The sequence below is a fragment of the Cervus canadensis genome, chromosome 16 (assembly GCF_019320065.1).
Source record: "Cervus canadensis isolate Bull #8, Minnesota chromosome 16, ASM1932006v1, whole genome shotgun sequence".
Lineage (NCBI taxonomy): Eukaryota > Metazoa > Chordata > Mammalia > Artiodactyla > Cervidae > Cervus > Cervus canadensis.
In genome coordinates this window covers 30988530-31011520 of record NC_057401.1, presented here as the reverse complement: position 1 = coordinate 31011520, position 22991 = coordinate 30988530, and the positions used below count along the sequence as shown (strand labels likewise).

The window sequence follows — 22991 nt, the reverse complement described above, 5'->3', positions numbered from 1 at the left end:
CCTTGTGGAAGAAGATATGAACCAGAAGGTTGTTGCTGTTGACTGCCACCAGCCAATCAGAAGAATGTCCACAGGCTGATCAGGTACTCTGCAACTCTCTCCCTTACTCTGTCTTTAAAAAAAACTTTATCTGAAAGCTGTCAGTGAATCTGGAAGTCGTCTTTTGAGCACTAGTTATGCATACTCCTTGTTCTGTGTCTGCAATAGATGGTGCACTATCCTTCACAATCTGGGTGTCAGTAGATTGGCTTTCATGCATATAGGCAATGGACTCAACTTTGGTTTGATAATGTATTGACAGTATTATTCTGGTCCTGATAACCTTCAGACAGAGTAGTTTAATGGTTAGGAATATGGGTTCTAGAGTCAGAGGCTTGATTAAACCCCAGCTCTCTTGTTTCTTAGCTGTGTGACACCATATAAATTATTTAACCTTTTTGTGCCTTAGCATTCTGTTGTTTAACACAGGAATAATAATGGTACCTACTTCACAGGTTGGAAGAAAAAAATGAGTTAATATTCAAAGTGCTTATTCAATAAAGCAGAAGTAGATGTTTTTCTGGAACTCTTGCTTTTTCGATGATCCAGTGGATGTTGACAATTTGATCTCTGGCTCCTCTGACTTTTCTGAATCCAGCTTGAACATCTGGAAGTTCATGATTCACGTACTGTTGAAACCTGGCTTGGAGAATTTTGAGCATTACTTTGCTAGTGTGTGAGATGAGTACAATTATGTGGTAGTTTGAACATTTGGCATTGCCTTTCTTTGGGATTGGAATGAAAACTGACCTTTTCCAGCCCTGTGGCCACTGCTGAGTTTTCCAAATTTGCTGGCATATTGAGTGCAGCACTTTCACAGCATCATCTTTCAGGATTTGAAATAGCTCAGCTGGAATTCCATCACCTCCGTTAGCTTTGCTCGTAGTGATGTTTCCTAAGGCCCACTTGACTTCGCATTCCAGGATGTCTGGCTCTAGGTGAGTAATCACATCATCATGGTTATCTGGGTCATGAAGATCTTTTTTTGTATCATTCTTCTGTGTATTCTTGCCACCTCTTCTTAATATCTGTTTGGTCCATAGCATTTCTGTCCTTTATTGTGTCCATCTTTGCATGAAATGTTCCCTCAGTATCTCTTAATTTTCTTGAAGAGATCTCTAATTTTTCCCATTCTATTGTTTGCCTCTATTTCTTTGCATTGATCACTGAGGAAGGCTTTCTTATCTCTCCTTACTAATTATTTGGAACTCTGCATTCAAATAGGTATATCTTTCGTTTTCTCCTTTGCCTTTAGCTTTTCTTAGCTGTTTGTAAGGCCTCCTCAGACAACCATTTTGCCTTTTTGGATTTCTTTTTCTTTGGGATGGTCTTGATCACTGCCACCTTTCAGTGTCACAAACCTCTGTGATGACTGCCTCCTTTCAATGTTACGAACCTCTGTCCAAGTTCTTCAGGCACTCTGTCAGGTCTAATCCCTTGAATCTATTTGTCACTTACACTGTATAATCATAACGGGTTTGATTTAGGTCATACATGGATGGTTTAGTGGTTTTCCCTACTTTCTTCAATGTAAGTCTGAATTTGGCAATAAGGAGTTCATGATTTGAGCTACAGTCAGCTCCTGGTCTTGTTTTTGCTGACTGTATAGATCTCCATCTTTTGTTGTGAAGAATATAATCAATCTGATTTCAGTATTAACCATCTGGTGATGTCCATCTGTAGAGTCTTCTCTTATGTTGTTTGAAAGAGGGGGTTTGCTATGACCAGTGCGTTCTCTTAGCAAAACTGTTAACCTTTGACCTGCTTCATTTTGTTTTCAAAGGCCAAATTTGCCGGTTACTCCAGGTATCTCTTGACTTCCTACTTTTGCAGTCCAGTCCCCTATAATGAAAAGAACATCTTTTTGGGGTATTAGTTCTAGAAGGTCGTGTAGGTCTTCATAGAACTGTTCAACTTCAGCTTCTTCAGCATTACTGATTGGGGCATAGACTTGGATTACTGTGATAATGAATGGTGTTCCTTGGAAACAAACAGAGATCATTCTGTTGTTTTTGAGACTGCATCCAAGAACTGCATTTTGGACTCTTGTTAACTGTGGGCTACACCATTTCTTCTAAGGGATTCTTGCCCACAGTAGTAGATACAATGGTCATCTGAGTTAAATTCACCCAATGCAGTCCATTTTAGTTCACTGATTCCTAAAATTTCAATGTTCACTCTTGTCAGCTCCTATTTGACCACTTCCAATTTACGTTGATTCACCCTACCTGCCTCCTGAGAAATCTGTTTGCAAGCCAAGAAGCAACAGTTAGAACTGTATGTGTAACAACAGATGGGTCCAAATCGGGAGAGGAGTATGTCAAGGCTGTATATTGTCACCCTGCTTATTTAACTTACATGCAGAATACATCATGCGAAATGCCATGCTGGATGAAGCACAAGCTGGAATCAAAATTGCTGGGAGAAATATTGATAACCTCTGATATGCAGATGACATCACCCTTACAGAAAGCAAAGAACTAAAGAGCCTCTTGATAAAAGTGAAAGGAGAGGGAAAAAGCTGGCTTGAAACTCAATATTCAGAAAATGAAGATCATGGCATCTGGTCCCATCTCTTCATGGCAAATAGATGGGGGAACAATGGAAATAGTGAGAGACTTTATTTTTTGGGGCTCCTAAATCACTGCAGATGGTGACTGCAGCCATGAAATTAAAAGACGTTTGCTCCTTGGAAGAAAAGTTATGACCAACCTAGACAGCATATTAGAAAGCAGAGACATTACTTTGCCAACAAAGGTCTGTCTAATCAAAGCTACGGTTTTTCCAGTAGTCATGTGTGGATGTGAGAGTTGGACTGTAAAGAAAGCTGAGCGCCGAAAAATTGATGCTTTTGAACTGTGGTGTTGGAGAAGAATCTTGAGAGTCCCTTGGACTGCAAGGAGATCCAACCAGTCAATCCTAAAGGAAATCAGTCCTGAATATTCATTGGAAAGACTGATGCTGAAGCTGAAACTCCAATACTTTGGCCACCTGATGTGAAGAACTGACTCATTTGAGAAGACCGTGATGCTGGAAAAGATTGAGGGCAGGAGGAGAAGGGGGCAATAGTAGGTAAGATGTGGTTGGATAGCATCATGGACTTGATGGACATGAGTTTGAGCAAGCTCCTGGGTTTGGTTCTGGAAAGGGAAGCCTGGTGTGCTATATATAGTCCATGGGGTTGTAGAGTCAGACATGACAGAGCAACTGAAGTGATTATCTGCCTTACTCATCAACTGGAATAATTAACTGCTCCCTTTTTTTGACCTCATCGCTTTTGGAATATTAGGTCCCCAACCAGGGATTGAAACTAGGCTCTCAGCAATGAGCACGGAATCCTAACCACTGGGCTGCCTGGGAATTCCCAAATGGCTGGTTCTTGTTCTGGCTAGTGAGCACTCACTAACATTCGCTTACTTCAAGTGGTGCTGGCATTCTAAGTGGGAAGCAGTTTTCAGAGAGGAAATCACTGACTGTATAGGCACCTTAAATGTTTACAATAAGTATGGCTGGAAGAAAACTTAATTTTCAGAAGTTTTTCAGCTCCAGTCTCCAAATGTATATATACCTGTTACAGTATACCAACTTCCACAGTTACCATTCAGCTTCAATTACTGGGCTTCTGGTTTCACACTCACTTTTGGTCTCACATTTAACTCAAGTCAGATGCATTTAATAAATATTAGTCATCTAAATATTATGCATATCCTGTTTAAAAATAGATTAAACTGTGGTAAATTCACATGACTGAGTAGCATGTAGCTTTAAAAAGCAAAGAGGAATATTTCGTTAAAATGCTATGGAGTGGTATTACTAAGTGAAAAGGTGGAAAAGGTATACAGTACTATTTAAGAGTGTAAATGTGTTTGTATAACCTTGTTTGCTTATATTTAAAAAGAAAAAAACTTAAAAAAAATGGTTATCTATGGTGAAAGGAGGAGATGGGGGAGCGGAATCAGATGTAGGGGATCAGGATGTAAACTAGACTTCTCTGAATATATGGTGAATTTTGTCCATTGGCTTGGGAATCATGTACTACATTTTTGCAGTTTTTTAAAAATATGATAACATCAAAAATTAAAGAAAACTCCTAAAAATCCAAACCAAAATGAAGCAAATTAACTGTAATTGTGTAGCAAGTTGGTGGCTTCAATACATAGGAATGTTTCAGTTACCTTTCAGTTTAGTCACTCAGTTTAGTCAACCCCATGGACTGCAGCACGCCAGGCCTCTCTATCCATCACCAATTCCCAGAGCCTACTCAAATTCATGTCCATCATGTTGGTGATGCCATCCAACCATCTCATCCTCTGTCATCCCCTTCCCCTCCCGCCTTCAATCTTTCCCAGCATCAGGGTCTTTTCCAGTGAGTCAGTTCTTCGCATCAGATGGCGAAAGTATTGGAGTTTCAGCTTCAGCATTAGTCCTTCCAATGAATATACAGGACTGATTTCCTTTAGGATTGACTGGTTTGATCTCCTTGCAGTCCAAGGGACTTTCAAGAGTATTCTCCAACACCACAGTTCAAAACCATCAATTCTTCAGTGCTCAGCTTTCTTTATCGGCCAACTCACATCCACACATGACTACTGGAAAAATCGCAGCTTTTACTAGATGGATGGACCTTTGTTGGTAATGTCTCTGCTTTTTAATATGCTGTCTAGGTTGGTCATAGCTTTTCCTCCAAGGAGTAAGGATCTTTTAATTTCATGGTTGCAGTCACCATCTGCAGTGATTTTGGAGCCCCCCAAAATAAAGTCTGTCACTGTTTTCATTGCTTCCCCATCTATTTGCCATGAAGTGATGGGACCGAATGCAATTATCTTAGTTTTCTGAATGTTGAGTTTTAAGCCAACTTTTTCACTCTTTCACTTTCATCAAGAGGCTCTTAATTCTTCTTTGCTTTCTGCCATAAGGGTGGTGTCATCTGCATGTCTAAGGTTATTGATATTTCTCCCAGCATTCTTGATTCCAGCTTGTGCTTCTTCCAGTCCAGCATTTCGCATGATGGCCTCTGCATATAAGTTAAATAAGCAGGATGACAATATACAATCTTCACATATTCCTTTCCTGATTTGGAATCAGTTACCTTTAAAACACAGTAATTTGAACACCCTTAGTGTGATATCCCCAAGGGCAAATAGAACTGGAAAGAAATCAACTTCCTTGGTACCTATGTTGTTATTAAGTATGAAAATTGAAATGTATGCAATTAGAAATGAGAATATTCAGTGTAAGAGAAGAGATGTGAAATTAAAGTAAAAATTTTGTAGTTCTAAATTTGAATAGGAAATAACAACTCTATTTATATGAAGACCACTAAATAATGTCCAAATACCATTTCCCAATAAAGTGAAGTAGGGCTCCTTGGAGATAAAGCTGATTCCGATCTTGGGGAGGGTATTCAAATGGTTGATGAGGGATAATTTTTATTTAATTATTTAATAAAAGGAATTACAAAATTTGAATAGCAGCGTTTTTCAACTGTAAACAAATAACAATTCATTGATAACTGCTAAATCCTTTGAAGTGAGGAGTTTATGGAGCATTCAGTTACGAATGGATCAGGCTTTTGAAACCATTAATCAGTTTGACATCAGAAAACAAGAATTACTTACTTTGAGACTTCCCTGGGAATTCATTTTCTAAGAGTTGAGAACCATTTCAGTACTTCATACTTAAACTGATTTATTTTTGTTATTCCTAGAGAGGTAGGAGAAATGACAATTAACGTATGGTTATTTTTTTTGTCTGGACTGCCTTGCAGAACTAAGCCTGAAACTGGATTGGTTATTGGCTCCTAGCAATGTCATGCAAGATAAATGATGAAACTTAATATTCAGGTCTCACAGAACCTCTGGGGCTTTATTGGATTTCTGTTATTTGACATTTAGAGCCCCAGATAATTTACTTTTGAAGTGTAAATACAGGCTCGTAAGCACTGTGTCCATTATTAAGCCTTATCATGCTCTGCTATGTAGAATATAAATATGGATATAGATACAGATAGAGATGAATATTATGTTAAATATATATTTAACTATTTGTATAAATACACACAACTTATCTGTATGTTTTCTGTAGCCTATCATGATCCTTACAGGCTTAAATGGTTTTGTGAAGTTGCTGATCCTCTGTTCTATTTTTGAAGGCTATTAAAAAAATGGGATTAATTTCCCACTCTTGGGCACATATCTGGACAAAACTATAATTCAAAAAATACATGTACCCCATGTTCATAGCAGCAGTATTCACACCAGCCATGACATGGAACAACTGAATGTCCATGGACAGATGAATTGAGAAAGAAGATGTGGTATATACACAAACAATGGAATATTACTGAGTCATAAAAAAGATAATAATGCCATTTGCAGCAACATGACTGGACATAGAGTAAACATAGTGAAGTTCAGAGAAAGACAAATACCATATCACTTTTGTGTGAAAACTAAAACATGACACAAATGAACATATCTTCAAAACAGACTCACAGAGATAGACCACAGACTTATGGGTGCCAAGGGGAAGGGGGGTGGGGGAGGGATGAAGGGGGAGTTCTGGGTTAGCAGAAGCAAACTATTATATATAGAATGGATAAACAACAAGATCCTACTGAATAGCACAGGGAACTATGTTCAATAGCCTGTGTTAAACTGTAGCAGAAAAGAATATTAAAAAGTATATATATACATATAAAGTATATATATATATATACATCTAACTGAATCACTTTGCTGCACACCAGGAATTAACACATTATAAATCTATTTTAAAAGGTTGCAACAACAAAAAAAGGATTTTTTTAAATGGGTGATTTGGGTAATACATGAAAGAATGTTTTAACAATTGAGATAAGACAGTGGTGGGCAGAGGCTGATTCTGAAATTTAGAAATTTCCATAGTTGATTATTTTCACGAAGAGAATGGGTAGCTGCATGTCCTGGAAACTGCAGGTTGACAGTGAGTTAAACCAGGTTTCAATTTCAGTTCAGTGGCTCAGCCCTGTCCGACTCTTTGTGACCCAATGGACTACTGTACACCAGGCTTCCCTGTCCATCACCAACTCCAGGAGCTTGGTCAGACTCATGTCCATCGGTTGGTGATGCCACCCAACCATCTCATCCTCTGTCTTCTCCTGCCTTCAGTCTTTCCCAGCATCAGGCATTGCGCCCCAAATAGTGGAAGAGGGCCATTTATTGCATAAGTAAGAGTCTGCGCAGACCCAGGCAAAGAGGAAATGAGTTCCACACAGAGGGACGGCCTTGGGTGAAGTAATACAGTTACAGAGGGGCTAACGGCGAGAGATCTTATATCAATGTGTGAGGTCAGCGCGCCTGAGGTTGAGGCCTTAAGTGAGGGGAGCAGTGATTTCTGGTGGGAGCTTCAAGCTCAGCTGCGAATCACGCTCAATTGGGCCATCTCTCCATTCTCTCCCCGGCTCTGGAGGCTTCTTCATCTGGGGTGGGACCGAGCCAGGAGGGCAGGGGGTTGGGGGGAACTCAGGGAGCGGAGCTGGGAGGGGGAAGGGAAGGGGGAGGAGGCGGGGCGCGGTTGCGCCGCGTCACCCTGCGGCGCGTCCGGAGAGGCGTAGGCAGCCATGGCGGGAAGCGAGCCTGGCAGCCGAGGGAGCTCTCCTCAGCCTCCTCACAGCGACTGGGGCCGCCTGGAGGCGGCCTTCCTCAGCGGCTGGAGGAACTTCTGGCAGTCGGTTGGCAAGGAGAGGGCGGCTCCAAGGGCCTCCGCGGAGGAGACGGACGAGGAGGCCAGTTCTCTGACGCGGCTGCCGGTGAGCGTCGGTCGCCGCCCGCGAGGAACCGAGGGAGGGGCGGTCGCTGGGGCGGCCTCTTGGGGGGCCGGGGAGGGGGTAGCCCGCTGGGCCCAGCCTATGTCTGGCTCGGTCCATGCAGCTTTACGGGCACTGTCGTCACTTGAGGGGCAGCAGTTGAAAAGAGACGCCTTAGCGTTGACGCTTGGTGCCTGGCAGCCGGACCGAAGGTTGCTGCGAAACTCACCTGCAAGGAGCGCCCTGGTAACCTGCCAGGTCACCCTCAGGTTTTCTCCCCCCAAACGAGTTGGGGGACTGGGACACCCTGAACGTCTGGTTGAGGAAATGCTGAAACCATTCCAGACATGCTGGAAAAGCATGGACAGCGTTCAGCGTCTGTGTTCTCAGCATCTTTCATCCTAGGCTTCACCTATCAAAACACTCTCTGAGGGTTTTGCGGCTGTTATCTTACCGTATATTTCAAGTAACAAAACCGACAAGTGAAATTAAGTAACTAAATTACAAGGGCCTCAAGTTACAGCAGGCCTTCAGAATTACGCACCTCATTCCTTGTTAAACTTTTTAGGAAGATGGGAAAACGGCGAGAAGAAAATATCTTAGAAATTAAAATTCTGTATCTTAGCTGGACTGTTGTCACTTCCCTCGGAGGTACATCAGAAATCGAAAACTGCAGGCTTGAATTTCCTCCATGGTTCTCCTTTCAGAGATAACAGATTTTTACAGAAGAACACAGGTGACAGATACACTCTAATTTGATCTAATGATAAAATCAAAAGTTTGCTCACTTGATAAAGATTTTATTTTGAAGAATAAATTATTTCATTAAGTAATTTAATGCAAATAATGTGGTAGAATATTCATGAGGAGAAATTAAATAAACTGATTATTTTGCTTGAAAAGTACCAGAACAGTGGGTGGTTTTTCAGGAATGTGTCAGTGTGTCAAAATGAAGTGTTCATTATGATTCTACCCTGAGGCAGGAAGTTAACTTCAGCATGGTAAATTTCATTATTAAAGATAATGACTGTTAAGTTGATCTTTTGCTATTTAGTATAAAAATTGTTTGTTAATTTTGTAATTTATCATGATAGATTTAATTATTAAAACAATAGATTGTTCAGTTGACCTTTAGTTTCCCAGTATAATTGTTAGTTTGTAATTTATTTTTCAAAAAAGCCTATCTGCCAAGGTAAATTATTCATCCACTTTACCTACCTGTTGCTTCCCTCTGTTTCAGATTGATGTACAGCTATATATTTTGTCATTTCTTTCACCTCATGATCTATGTCAGTTGGGAAGTACAAGTCATTATTGGAATGAAACTGTCCGAGATCCAATTCTGTGGAGATATTTTCTGTTGCGGGATCTTCCTTCTTGGTCTTCTGTTGACTGGAAATCTCTTCCAGATCTAGAAATCTTAAAAAAGCCTATATCTGAGGTCACCGATGGTGCATATTTTGACTACATGGCAGTGTAAGTATCTAGTTTTATGAATTAAAAAGAAGATACTAATTTGATTATAGCAAGTCAGTAGCCTAAGTTAGTCTTGGTCCTCCTACAAATTTGTAGCGTGAATTTTGAGTCTAAGGGTCCTTTTGTAAGAATTGACAGTTAGGTTAAATAACATCCTTCAGAACCTACTGTAGAGCCAAAAAAAAAAAAAAAAGTCTGTGACAGAAGATAGCACCTAAAAAAAAAAGAAGAGTATTTGTGCTTTCTGTAAGGATTCTTTTCCTGTGCTAGACGTACTAGCTACGTGTGGGTTTTTTTTTTTTTTCCCGCATATTTTAAGTTATTTGGAATCCTTATTCCAATACAGATGCCATTACATCAAGTCTTGTGAGACTTGTTGACTAAAATGTGCATGTGTATAATTTTAACAAGTAATGGCTCAGTGGTAAAGAATCCTTCTGCAGTGCAGGAGATGTGGGTTCAATCCCTGGGTCAGGAAGATGCCCTGGAGGAGAAAATGGCAACCCACTCCAGTATTCTTGCCTGGAAAATCCCATGGACAGAGAAGCCACGGGTACTCAAAAGTCAGACACGACTTAGTGGCTAAACAGCATAGCTCTGTAGTCTCACTTGCTGGTTACTTCTCCATTGTCCCACAGCCAGCCAAGATATCAGGTGTATCTTTGGTGCTATGAAAACACGTTTTCATAGGGATAGTAATAATCATAGTAACGAACATTTGTGATCTGACTCAATGGATACGAATCTGAGCAAACTCAAGGAGATACTGAAGGACAGGGGAGCCTGGCGTGCTGCAGTCCACGGGGTTGGAGAGAAACGATTTAGTGGCAAACAGCATGACTATTTGTGAGCATATAAATTATTTCTGATTCTTGTGATCTTGGGTTGATTGTTATTACTCAAATAATGCAAATTAAAAAAACTGAAGTTCAGACCATAAGTGACTTATATGACTAATTAAAGTGGTGAGGCTTGGCCAAATCTACCCAGCTGCAACGTTGACTTTTTTTTTCTCCTTCTTAAATTACAAGATTCCTAAGTAAAGATGATTTTCTTATAAAGTTAATTATTATCTTAACCAGCTTGATTTAAAGGGCTTTAGGTTTTATTTAGATTTGAGCAACTTTGTTTTAATTTTTGATAACTTTGAATGGCTAGTTTAGAAATTTATGGCTATTGAAAAAGTTGTTTCTTTCACATGATTCTTAGTTTGCTAGGTTACCTGTAATAAGTACTTATTGAACCGTTAGTGTTAATGGAAGTACCCTAAGAAATTCAGTTACATTGGTAGCTTTAGTAATTTTTTTCTTTCTTACCTCTAAGGACATTTTTATGCTAACTATCTACGTAGTTTAGGGCAGGGTTTCTGTCTTGGCACTACTGACATTTTGGACCGGGTGTTATGGGAACTGTCTTGGGTGTGCATTGTAGCATGTTTAATAGCATCCCAGGATCTGCTAGATGTCATAGGTGTCAGTAGCACTGCTCCACTCCCCCTGTAGTTGTGATGACAAAAATATCTCCAGATATTAGCAGATGTTCCCAGGGGGTGCAAAATCTCCCCAGGTTGAGAATCGCTGCTCTATGTAGTGAATTTTAACCATTAAAATACATGTTAGACCAAGTGTTTCATGAGAGAATCTAAATGAAAAATTAGAAAGTAACCGCTTCCTGGGGAAGACTTCCTCAGTTACTTGACCATGACTACTTCCATAGCACCTTATGCTTTTTCTATCACGGCACTTGACATGTATATTATTGATATAATAGTATCTGTCCTCCACTGCCGTCAATGAGTATTAGGATGGTAACCATTGTATCCCTTTTGTCTAGCAAGTTTTCAATGCATTATATATTGTTGAATGATTAAATAGCTAAGTAAGTATTTGTGTTAATTTTCTAATTGTGACAATTTTATACAGCTATAAAATGTGCTGTCCACACACAAGAAGAGCCTCAAAATCTAGCCGTCCTATGTATGGAGCTGTCACCTCATTTTTACACTCATTGATCATTCAGAATGAACCACGATTTGCCATGTTTGGACCAGGTTTGGAAGAATTAAATACATCTTTGGTGTTGAGTTTGATGTCTTCTGAGGAACTTTGCCCAACAGCTGGTTTGCCTCAGAGGCAGATTGATGGTAATTTTCATGTTAATGTACAATTCATAATAATTCAAACACTTTGGGCTTGACTCTAGTATTACATAGAAAAAAATTAGTTTTTTAAATTATTTAACTCTTTGATGTAATGAAATGTACTAATTTGATGGATGGGAGCCCTCACGTCTCTATGGACTGAAAGAATTAATTTACTTTTTTATAAGAGGTAAGCTTTCTCTTACTTCCTCAGTCCAGAATATGAGATTATGTGATAGCAAATTGTATATTGTCAAAATGTTGTACCATATTTTAAAAGAATGTTACAGTAAAAACCATTCAGCATCTACTATATTCAAAGCACTTTGATGTGTTTTGGAATTTCAAAAAAGAGCTAAATTGTCACCTTACCTTTATTTCTATGAAAAACAACAGGAACAACAACCATGTAGTTAATTTGGTAACTAGGATTTATAATAAACATGTGTAATAGTGGTCTAGCTTCTGCTTTACTTTTTCATTTGTTGAGGGTAGCTATTAGATACTAAAGATGCAGTGATTTAAAACAAACAACATCAAAAACCTCCTCTTTGCCCTGAAAGGTGATTAGTCTAGGTGAGGGCAGAGACATGTGTACAGGTGATTAGAATATTGTGTAATGAGCTTCTGGGTAGAAAGGTAAGGGTCATAGAAGGCTCTGCATTGAACATGATGCCTTATATGAGTCATTTTGATAAGCAGGGGTAAGCCATCAAAAAAAGACAGGGTAAAATATTCTAAGCAGTGAGAACTACATCTCTAAATTCTCAAAGTGCTGGGTGTGCAAGACACACTTGAAGTAGCTCTGTGTGTCTAGAGTGGGACCAGGTGAGAAGATGCTTATATGTCAAACTTAAGCATTATATTGAAGGATTTGAAGCAGGAAAGTAAGATGATCAAGATGGCATTTTAGGTAGATCACTCTGCTCCTGAGTGGAGAATTGATTAGAAGGGGCTCCAAAGGCATGAATACCCATTAAGAAACCACTATAATATTGTGATAAATATGAAGGATATGGAATTGACTCTATGTGTATCAGCAGTAATAAGGATAATTCCTGGTTTCTGGGTCTTATTTTCATATCGGATGATGGTGTCATTTTCTAGGTTAAGGAAACACAGGAGTAGGAAGAGAAACGTTTTATACAAGCAGAGATGCCTCCTATAAGCTAGCCATTTGAATGTGAGTTCCATTAGACCAGAAATCTCAGCCTTTTCTTTTTTAAGAGGTTTTTTTGTTTTTGTTTTTTAAACTGTTTTTGGCTACACTGGGTCTTTGCTGCTGCATGTGGGCTTTTTCTAGGTGCAGTGAGCTGGAGCTGCTCTTCATCGCAGTGCTCAGGTTTCTCATTTTGGTGACTTCTCTTGTTGCAGAGCATGGACTTTAGGCATGCAGGTGTCAGTAGTTGCAGCATTCAAGCTCAGTAGTTGTGGTGCACAGACTTAGTTGCTCTGTGACATGTGCAGTCATTCCAGACCGTATGCCTTGCATTGGCAGTTGGATTCTCAACCACTGGACCACCAGGGACGTCTCTCTTGTCAGCTTTATTCTTAGTTGTATCTGTAGTGCCAGACACATAGTAGACATTCAATAGGTATTTGATGAATAAATGAATGATTTTATGGAATACTTCATGCATTCATGTCTCAAAAGAAAGATCTGGGCTAGAAATGAAGATTTGGGAATCATTTGAAGTCCATGTGGACTTGGAAGTTTCTGAGGATAAAGAAGAAGATTGTGAGCCAGGTGTTATAATCTTCAGTGAATATTAGGAGAAAGGGATTATCAAAAGTAGATTCATAAGTGACCTGGTTAAGGATGGGGAGATGGTATTAGAGCTAAATGGTGTGTGTGTCTCAAAGAGGTGGAGTTTTTTCAAGAGAGTTGGTGAGTAATGGTTTAAGACATGGCATTGAGGAGTAAGAGAACACTCATCTCTGTACCCTGAGATGTGAGAGAATAAGCAGTTTAGTTACTGGAAGCCCACTGCAAGAGAAGCAGCACCTAGGCACAGGCCAGTTTCAGGTCAGGTCATGAGGTGGAAGGAACCCATTTCAATAAGAGGTTGGGGATTTGGGGGAATTGGCTGATTATGAAATTGCCATTTCATTCTCCAGAGTGATTGTGAGTGTTTGAAATTGCCAGTCTAACTGTGCTTCAGATCCTGCAAGGTCAGGGAATGGTAAAGGGATGAGTCATTGGCAAGCTGGGGCAAAACAGCATGCAAATCTTATTGGACTTATTAGATGTGTTGAGAAGGTAGTTTCTGGACGTTAAACTGATGAAAACAAAGATCAGAGACATGGTCGTTGTTCAGTTACTCAGTTGTATCCGATTCTTTGCGATCCCATGGACTGCAGCACGCCAGGCTTCCTTCACCATCTCCTGGAGCTTGCTCTAGATGCATATCCATTGAGTCAGTGACACCATGCAACCATCTCGTCCTCTGTTGTCCCCTTCTCCTCCTGACTTCTACCTTTCCCAACATGGTAGAATATTTTTATGATATCTTTGGGAAGTCCCCTGGTGGTGGAAGACTAGGGCCACTTTGCCTGAAATGCTTGCAGACCCTGCTAAGATCTCTATATAATGTGTTGCCTGAAATGGTGATGTAAGATAGTATGGCATGGCTTCTTTAAATGTCTAGATTGGTTATAATGCAGGGATTAAGGATATGAAAGATGGAGTTGTCCTTGGGCTTCCCTGGTGGCTCAGATGGCAAAGAGTCACCTGCAATGCAGGAGACCTGGGTTCAATCCCTGGGTTGGGAAGATACCCTGGAGAAGGGCATGGCAACCCACTCCAGTATTCTTGCCTGGAGAATCCCCGTAGACTGAGGAGCCTGGTGGGCTACAGTCCATGGGGTCGCAAAGAGTTGGACGTGACTGAGCAACTAAGCACAGCACAATGAGGTAAGTAGAGGCCATGTTATATTAAAGTTTTATTTATCTGAAGAGCAGCGGCTTTGAAGGGAAGAGACGTAATTAAAGACATTTTAAAGCAATCTCTCCAGCTGCTGTCAGAAGATGGGATAGTAGGGAACAGAAGTGGATTTAGAAGCATAGTTAGAAATGATTACAGAAGTTCAGGTGAGAGATGATGATATCTAAATTAAAGGTGTGGGGTGGGAATGGAGAGGAGTAGACAGATCTAAAAGGATGTTTATTAATATATAGCAAAAAGACACAAAGCCAAAGAGGAGGAGAAAGATCTTTCCGGGAGGCAAGAGGAGAATCAACCCCTGAGTGTTAACACAAAGAAGGGAAGGAGTTAAGAAAGAAGGACAAATAATAGTGTTGAATGATTTAGATATAAAATATAGTAAGAAGTAATATTTAGCACCTGTTACTTTTCAGTTATGTATGTGATCTTCTTTAATGCTTACAATAACCCTAAAAAATGTGTATTATTTCTTTATTTCAGTGCCAAAACCAAGGCTCATAGAAGCATGGGTATATGTGACAAATTCTAGCTCAAATCTAACTTCAAATTTCAGTGTTTGCCATATTTCTTCAATTTTCTAAGACACCATGAATTTTAAAATACCTTTTCAGAGTGCAGGGAAAAAACCCATTTGGTTGAATGTATATGTGGAGTATGAGACTAATGAGAAACATAAAAAAAGTGAAACTAAGTCAGTCTTGGGGATAAGTAGTTGTTATGATGAAGATGCTACTGATAGGATAATAATAAAGTTAATGATGATAGTGATGATGGTAAAAAAAAAAAAAGCAATGTTAAAGTCTAAGAGTTTTTTATTCTGTATCTGTAGTTAACTATTTTGTGAATGAAAATTGCATATAGCATCTTTTCTTCAACATAAATATTTTATTCCAAAGCTATATATAGCTTGTCATAGTTTTTTGTTTGCTCTTTTTATACTAAGTAATTTTTTCATTGTCATCTTTTGCTATCTTTATCTTTTGTTTTGATAACTATAATTTTCTCCTTTAGGTATTGGATCAGGAGTTAGTTTTCAGTTGAGCAATCAACATAAATTCAACATCCTAATACTATATTCAACTACAAGGTAAGGCTACCTTCTTAGCAGCCTACGTGAGACATCAGTAATAGAATATTTTAGGGGGGGGTGAAGCCTGTTTAGTGTCTATGTTTTATATTTACATTTTTCTTATAGAAAGGAAAGAGATAGAGCAAGGGAAGAACATACGAGTGCAGTTAACAAGATGTTCAGTATACAAAATGAAGGGGATGATCAACAAGGGAGCCGGTACAGTGTAATTCCACAAATTCAGAAGGTGTGTGAAGTTGTTGATGGGTTCATCTATGTTGCAAATGCTGAAGCTCATAAAAGTAAGCATTATCTCATTTTCTTTTTAAAAGCGCTTTCTTTGCAAAGCAAATAAGAAAGTTTTTATAGGCTTTATTGTGGCTTGTTAAGAATATCATGGCTAATTTTATCAGTGTGATTCTGTTAATATTATTACTATCAATATTGGATTCTCAAACCTCGATGTGCATTAGGATCACCTGCAGATCTTGTTAAAAACATGGCAGCCTGATTCCTATCCTGATGGATTATGACTCATAGATGTGGGTTGTGTCTTGGCTCTGTTTTTTTAAACAAACTTGACAGAATTCTGATGCACACTGAAGTTTGCTACCATAACTACATAGTATTTTTTTGTTGTTTCATGCTTCTGTACTTTTATTTATTGATATTTTGTTTGCTTTTGGCCTTATTCAAATAATTTATGCAGTTAAATGAAAAATTTTAGCTTATTTTAATCATCCAGATAGTAGAGAGGTTGGTGGAGTGTTTAATAAAGTGGATTAGTTAAGAACACGCTCCATATATTCTGAATAATTGCCATTCACATTGATAAATATCATGAAAATAGAATACTATTGGGCCATAAGCTGATATTGTTGTTTCTTTCCCAAATCCTTTGTGAACAAGGTAGGGTGTAAATATACAATATATTATTCTCACTTGGAAAAAGGTAGAAGCAGTCCACTGCTGAAAGAATTTACAGTTTATAGTGCACTGAAATTAACTATAACAACAAAAGACAAGTGCAGCTCAACTACTGACTAATTGGACTCATCTCACTGCATAAATGGCCTAACAGGAGAAGACACATACCCATTTGTAGAAGTAAATCCTTTTTACCTCAGTCTCTTCTGTTCTTCCACATAAAACATCTAGCATTAAATTAAAAAGTATAAGATACCAAAAAAAAAAAAAAAATGAAATGACCCATTCTTAAGAGATAAAGCAGTCAATGGAAATAGACACAGAAATGGCCTCAATATTGGCATCCTCAGAAAAGGACATGAAAAGAACTATGATTAATATGTTGAAGAATCTAGTTAAAAAAAAGTGACCAGTATATGTGAACAAATAGAGATTTTCAGCAGAGAGAAAGAAGCTATGAAAAAGTAAAATGGGTGTGCTAAATACCAAAAATGCAACAGGTGAATAGTTCCTTCAATGGACATATCAACAAAGGAAACCTTTTGTGAATGTGAAGATAGATCAAGTGAAATTACTCAAATTAAAACGAAGGTATGGGTTTCCCTGGTGCTTCAGTGGTCAAGAATCCGCCTGCCAATGCAGGAGACATGGGTTTGATCCCTGGTCCAGGAAGATCCCACATGCTGTGGAATAACTGAGCTTTGTCCTAGAGCTTGGGAATCACAACTACTGAGCCCACGTGCTGCAGTTATTGAAGCCCATGCACTATAGAGTGTGCCCTGCAACAGGAGAAGGCACTGCAGTGATAAGCCTGTGTACTGCAATTAGAGAGTAGCCCCCACTTGCCACAATTAGAGAAAACCCACATAGCAATGAAGACCCAGCAAAGCCAGAAATTAATTAAAAAATAAAAATTTTTAAAACGGAAAAAATTGGTAGTGGAGGGCAGAGCAAGAGCTGGGGAAAACCAATGAAAGTGATCTAACTCAGGGGTTGACATTTTCTTAAAGGCCTAGGTAGTACATATTTTAGGCATGTGAGCCATAATCTCTTAAAATTACTCAGCTCTGATACTACAGTGCAAAAGTAGCCATAGACAGTTTGCGAATGAATGGGCTTGGCAGTTTTTACCAAAATAATTACTTATAAAAATATCTATAGTGTGTGGTATGTGGACCTCTGATTCAAATTATATGTGATTGGAGTCCCAAAATATGAAGGGAGTAAGAACAGGGAAAAAGAAATTTCTGAACAAATAATGACCAAAGCTATTTCAAAATTACTGAAAGAAAATAAACCACAGATCCAAGATTCTCAAAGAACTCTAGACATGATAAGTAAAAAATACAGATACATCATAGCCAAACTGGTGAAAACGAAAGATAAAGAGAATATCTTGAAGGCAGCCAGAGCAAAGCAAAACATACATATAGAGGACCAAAGATAAAGACAGAGACTTTCTGATAGAATTTTGCTGTAAGCTAGATAGTAATGAAGGGAAATCCTTATAGTATTGCAAAGGATGGGGTGGGGGGTAATATCCAGCAGAGATATCTTTCAAAATGAAGGCAAAATCAAGACATTTTTTAGACAAACAAAATCTGAGAAAGTTCAGTCAGCAAATTTTTATTATAATAAGTATTAAAGGAAACTTCAGTGAGTATAGTATACCAGGTGGAAAACTACATTTACAGAAAGAAACAAAAAGCCTTGGGCTAGGAACAGTATAGCTATACATAAAATATTTTTTTCTAATTTTAATTTCTTTATCATTATTTAAAGGAAAACATCATATTTTTAAAAATAGAATATATTGTAACAATATTACACAGCATGGGAAGACAGAAATGGAAATGTTGTATTATAAGTTTCTGTATGTGAAGTTATATAATACTTTTTAAAGGTAGACTGTTGTAAGTTTAAAATATACTTTGTAAATCTTTGAGCAACCAACCCCTAAAATAGTGTTCAGTTCAGTGCAGTTGCTCAGTTGTGTCCGACTCTTTGCCACCCCATGAACTGCAGCACGCCAAGCCTCCCTGTCCATCACCAACTCCCAGAGTTCACCCAAACCCATATCCATCTAGTCGGTGATGCCATCCAACCATCTCATTCTCTGTCGTCCCTTTCTCCTCCTGCCCTCAATCTTTTCCAGCATCAGGGTCTTTTCAAATGAGTTAGCTCTTTGCATCAGGTGGCCAAAGTACTGGAGTTTCAGCTTCAACATCAGTCCTTCCAGTGAACACCCAGGACTGATCTCCTTTAGGATGGACTGGTTGGATCTCTTTGCAGTCCAAAGGACTCTCAAGAGTCCTCTCCAACACCACAGTTCAAAAGCATCAATTCTTCAGCACTCAGCTTTCTTTATAGTCCGACTCTCACATCCACACATGACCACTGGAAAAACCATAGCCTTGACTAGACGGACCTTTGTTGGCAAAGTAATGTCTCTGCTTTCTAATATGCTGTCTAGGTTGGTCATAACTTTCCTTCCAAGGAGTAAGCGTCTTTTAATTTCCAGCCTGCAATCACCATCTGCAGTGATTTTGGAGCCCCCCAAAATAAAGTCAACCACTGTTTCCACTGTTTCCCCATCATTTGCCTTGAAGTGATGGGATCAGATGCCATGATCTTAGTTTTCTGAATGTTGAGCTTTAAGCCAACTTTTTCACTCTCCTCTTTCACTTTCATCAAGAGGCTCTTTAGTTCTTCACTTTTTGCCATAAGGGTGGTGTCATCTGCATATCTAAGGTTATTAATATTTCTCCCGGCAATCTTGAATTCCAGTTTGTGCTTCCTCCAGCCCAGCATTTCTCATGATGTACTCTGCATATAAGTTAAATATACAGGGTGACAATATACAGCCTTGACGTATTCCTTTTCCTATTTGGAACCAGTCTGTTGTTCCATGTCCTGTTCTAACTGTTGCTTCCTGACCTGCATACAGGTTTCTCAAGAGGCAGGTCAGGTAGTCTGGTATTCCCATCTCTTTCAGAATTTTCCACAGTTTATTGTGATCCACATAGTCAAAGGCTTTGGCATAGTCAATAAAGCAGAAATAGATGTTTTTCTGGAACTCTCTTGCTTTGTTGATGTAACAGAGATATAATCAAATAAGCCAGTAGTGAAGATAGAATGTAATCATTAAAGAAGTCAGTTCAAAAGAGCACAGGAAAAGAGGGTAAAAGAAACAAAGACTAGATGGGACAAGTCAAAATTCAGTAAATATGTGATAGATTTAAATGTAGTGTGTTGATAATTACATTCAATGTTTGCTTTCTATTAATATATAACAAATTACTGCCAACCTGGTGGCTTAAAAATGCATCTATTTATTAGCTCAGAGTTCTTTATGTCAGAAGTCTGAGTACATCATGGCTGGGTTCTCAGCCAAGTGTCTCACAGGCTGACATTAGGGTGAGAGATGGGTTATATCCCTTTCTGGAGGTTCTGGGGAAAAATCTGTTATCTAGCTCACTCAGATTATTGACTGAATTCAGCTTCTTTCTTTTGTAGAGATGAGGTCCCTGTTTCCTTGCTGGCTGGCTGTTGGGGGCTGCCCTCAGCTTCACAGGCCATCTTCATTTCTTGCTATGTGACCCCTCTGTCTTCAAATCCAGCAATGGAGTATCTCTCTGACTAGGAAGAATCTCATCTGTTTTAAGAGCTTACATGACTAGACTAGGCTCACTGATTATAGTCTCCCTTTCTTGAAGTCAGCTGTGTCTTGTAATATAGCCTAACCATGTTGATGATATCCCATGTGTTTAGAGTCTTCCCACACTCAGAGGAGGGAATAGAAAAGAATTTGAGTTATTAGGATTATTTTAGAATTCCGCCCACCACCAAATGTCAATGACTGACACTCCGCTGAAAGGCAGAAATTTTCGGTTTCAATAGAAAAGCTAGACTTAATCATTTGTTTAAATTTTAGAAACTCTGGTCTTTGAAAGAAAGGGTAGTGATGGCTACAGAATTTGTGATAAGAAAATAATTTTATCAGAGTACTTTTGTTTTTAAACCACAGAAACATGTAAGTAGTACTGTTTTTGTTCTCTCTGATTTCATCTAAATTCCGATCCTTGCAAGGCTGATTAATGTAGTTTTATGAAAGATCAGTAAATGAACGCAGCAATAGAGGGACAGATGCAGTTTATTATGTTTGGATCCTGGTAATTTTTGTAGTTTTCAATTTTGTTTTATTATTTTTTAAGTAATGAAAATTAAGGATTTTAACTATATTCCTTAGGACATGAATGGCAAGATGAATTTTCTCGTATTATGGCAATGACTGATCCAGCTTTTGGATCTTCCGGGAGACCAATGCTGGTTTTATCTTGTATTTCTCAAGCTAATGTAAAAAGAATGCCCTGTTTTTATTTGGCCCATGAGCTCCGTCTGAATCATCTAAACCACCCTTGGATGGTAAGGTTCTATTTTCTCTAGTGAGAAAAATCTCATTTTATTTTTCACTCTAATTTCTAACTGATTTTACTTTTCTTTATTCTTTCCCATTCATTCTTTTTAAAAGAATAGCATTCTAAAAGTCAGTTTTAGTAGCTTAATCAGTGGAAGATACTTGATATCAAAGCTGAGTTCCAAGATAAGTAATAAACCTCATATTGATAGTAATTATAAGACAGAAGAGAAGATGGTATTTTTAATCTAAACTCTGCAGAAGACAAAACTTGGTTATTCACCCAAAGTTTACTGGGATTTTTTTAGTCCTATTCGTTTTTGAGTGTCCAGAAAAATGTCCCACATAATTATAAGATTTTGTGCTTAGTTTCTTAGTAACAAATGCTCTCTTTTTATTTGCTCATAGGTCCAGGACACAGAGGCTGAAACTTTAACTGGCTTTTTGAATGGTATTCAGTGGATTCTTGAAGAAGTAGAATCTAAGCATGCAAGATGATCCTCCTTTTCAACCTTGGCTACTGAAAGCATTTGAAACTTGTTACTAAGGTCATGATGTGGATATTTGCTCAAGTCAGCTCATTCTGCCCTGCCTTTTTGCAGGTAGGCTTTACGTTGGACAGCTGTCACTACTCTAATTTTTATATAACTTTTACTTTTTAACATAAATCAACCACAAGAAAAAAGTTTCAGTGGTAGCATTTGGCCCCAAAATGAACCATTTAGGATTTTTTAATAACTCATATATATATATATATTTTTTTTTTTTAATATTAAATTCTGGAAAAAAAACAACAACAAGTTTGTGCCTCTCTCATTCTTCATGGTTTCTCTTCTGTTCAGTTCAAAGATTGCCATCATGGGGAATAGCAAATTTGCTAAGCTTTCAATAGGTTCTTTTCAAGGGTCCTTAACTGGTTATCAGAAAATAAGTTTTATTATTTTTAATAAATATACTGCTTAAAGATTGGAATATTCACTGAAATTTCATTTACTGGTATGGCCATACAACTTCTCTTTCTTTTCTGAAATAGTAGAAATTAACTTTTTGCCTTATTCAATACTAATTCAGTGAAAATAGCTAGAAATTCTTGCTGTTTTCAAGTAACCTGAAAGCTCATGAAGTACTAAAGCCAGATTTTTTTCCTTGCTCATAAAGAAAATATTCCAGAGACATTCATGATCGTATGACCTCCTACTCATTAATTGCTTCCACTTTGCAGAGGAAACAGTCCTCCTATCTCAGTGGAATTGAGGGATTTAAAAATTACAGTTGAAAAGAGCATTATATTCTCAGTGGTGCTGCACCCAAGAAATAGCCTCCATCCTACAAGTGGGTGCCATTCTGAAGAAAGGAGCTCACATCTTGGGTGCATTTATCTAGCCCTTAACTTGAGCACTTGTAGTTGGGGGAAGAGTGAGAAATGCTGACATCCTGCTTTTCCTAGAATGGAAGCCCTGTAACTTAGAGAGAGAATGCTGTTTCCTTGACTGCCTTGGTCTAGAATGGAGTTTCTGTCTTTCTGAGCTGGAGGAGGGATGTCTTGGTTTTTAATAACTTGGTTGTTAAAATCCCACATACTCTTACTGTTCTTACTGAGGTTTTTTTTTTTTTTTTTTGCTGTATACTCTTAGATTTTAATGATTTTTTAAAGTTAATTTTCTCCAGTTTCTCTGGGGAACTGTTACATGGTACTCTTCATGTTATTATGCCAAAAATACATCCTCTCCACTTTTAATTATGTGTAGTTAGTTAGGTGGCTCAGATGGTAAAGAATCTGCCTGCAATGCAGGAGACCTGGATTCAATCCCTGTGTTGGAAAGATCCCCTGGAGGAGGGCATGGCAACCCACTCAGGTATTCTTGCCTGGAGAATCCCCATAGACAAAGGAGCTTGGCAGGCTAAATCCATGAGGTTGCAAAGAGTTGGGCACGACTGAGTGACTAAGCACATGTTACCTCATTCTTTGCTGATGTTGGTAATTTCTTTTTTTCTTCATGATCAATCTGGCTAGAGTTTTATTGATTTTATAATTCTCAAAGAGCCAGCTTTTGGTCTTACTGATTTCTTCTATATTCTGTTTCATTGATTTATGCTATAATCTCTATTTTTCTGCTTTTTAAATTATAAAACTTTAATTTTCTTTTTTTTATGTTATTAAAGTACGAATTTAGGTCATTGTAGGCTTCCCAG

At 38.4% G+C, this 22991-nt stretch overlaps 1 protein-coding gene across 3 annotated transcripts; it reads left to right on the top strand.

Annotated features, from left to right (window-relative positions):
• The first annotated feature begins 6957 nt into the window (after positions 1 to 6957).
• FBXO4 (F-box protein 4) lies at positions 6958 to 22648 on the top strand. 3 transcript variants are annotated; one of them, XM_043489067.1, is made up of 7 exons: positions 6958 to 7828; positions 9066 to 9301; positions 11224 to 11351; positions 15397 to 15472; positions 15581 to 15756; positions 20631 to 20806; positions 21207 to 22648. In XM_043489067.1, the coding sequence occupies exons 1-7, from the start codon at positions 7640 to 7642 to the stop codon at positions 21294 to 21296; spliced, it is 1071 nt and encodes a 356-aa protein (XP_043345002.1). In that variant the 5' UTR covers positions 6958 to 7639; the 3' UTR covers positions 21297 to 22648. The 3 variants fall into 3 exon arrangements, with proteins under 3 accessions (XP_043345002.1, XP_043345004.1, XP_043345003.1); XM_043489069.1 differs by having other exon boundaries at positions 7636 to 7828; positions 11224 to 11444; positions 21207 to 22641; XM_043489068.1 differs by lacking the exon at positions 6958 to 7828 and adding an exon at positions 7981 to 8561 and having other exon boundaries at positions 11224 to 11444.
• Positions 22649 to 22991: the final 343 nt, after the last annotated feature.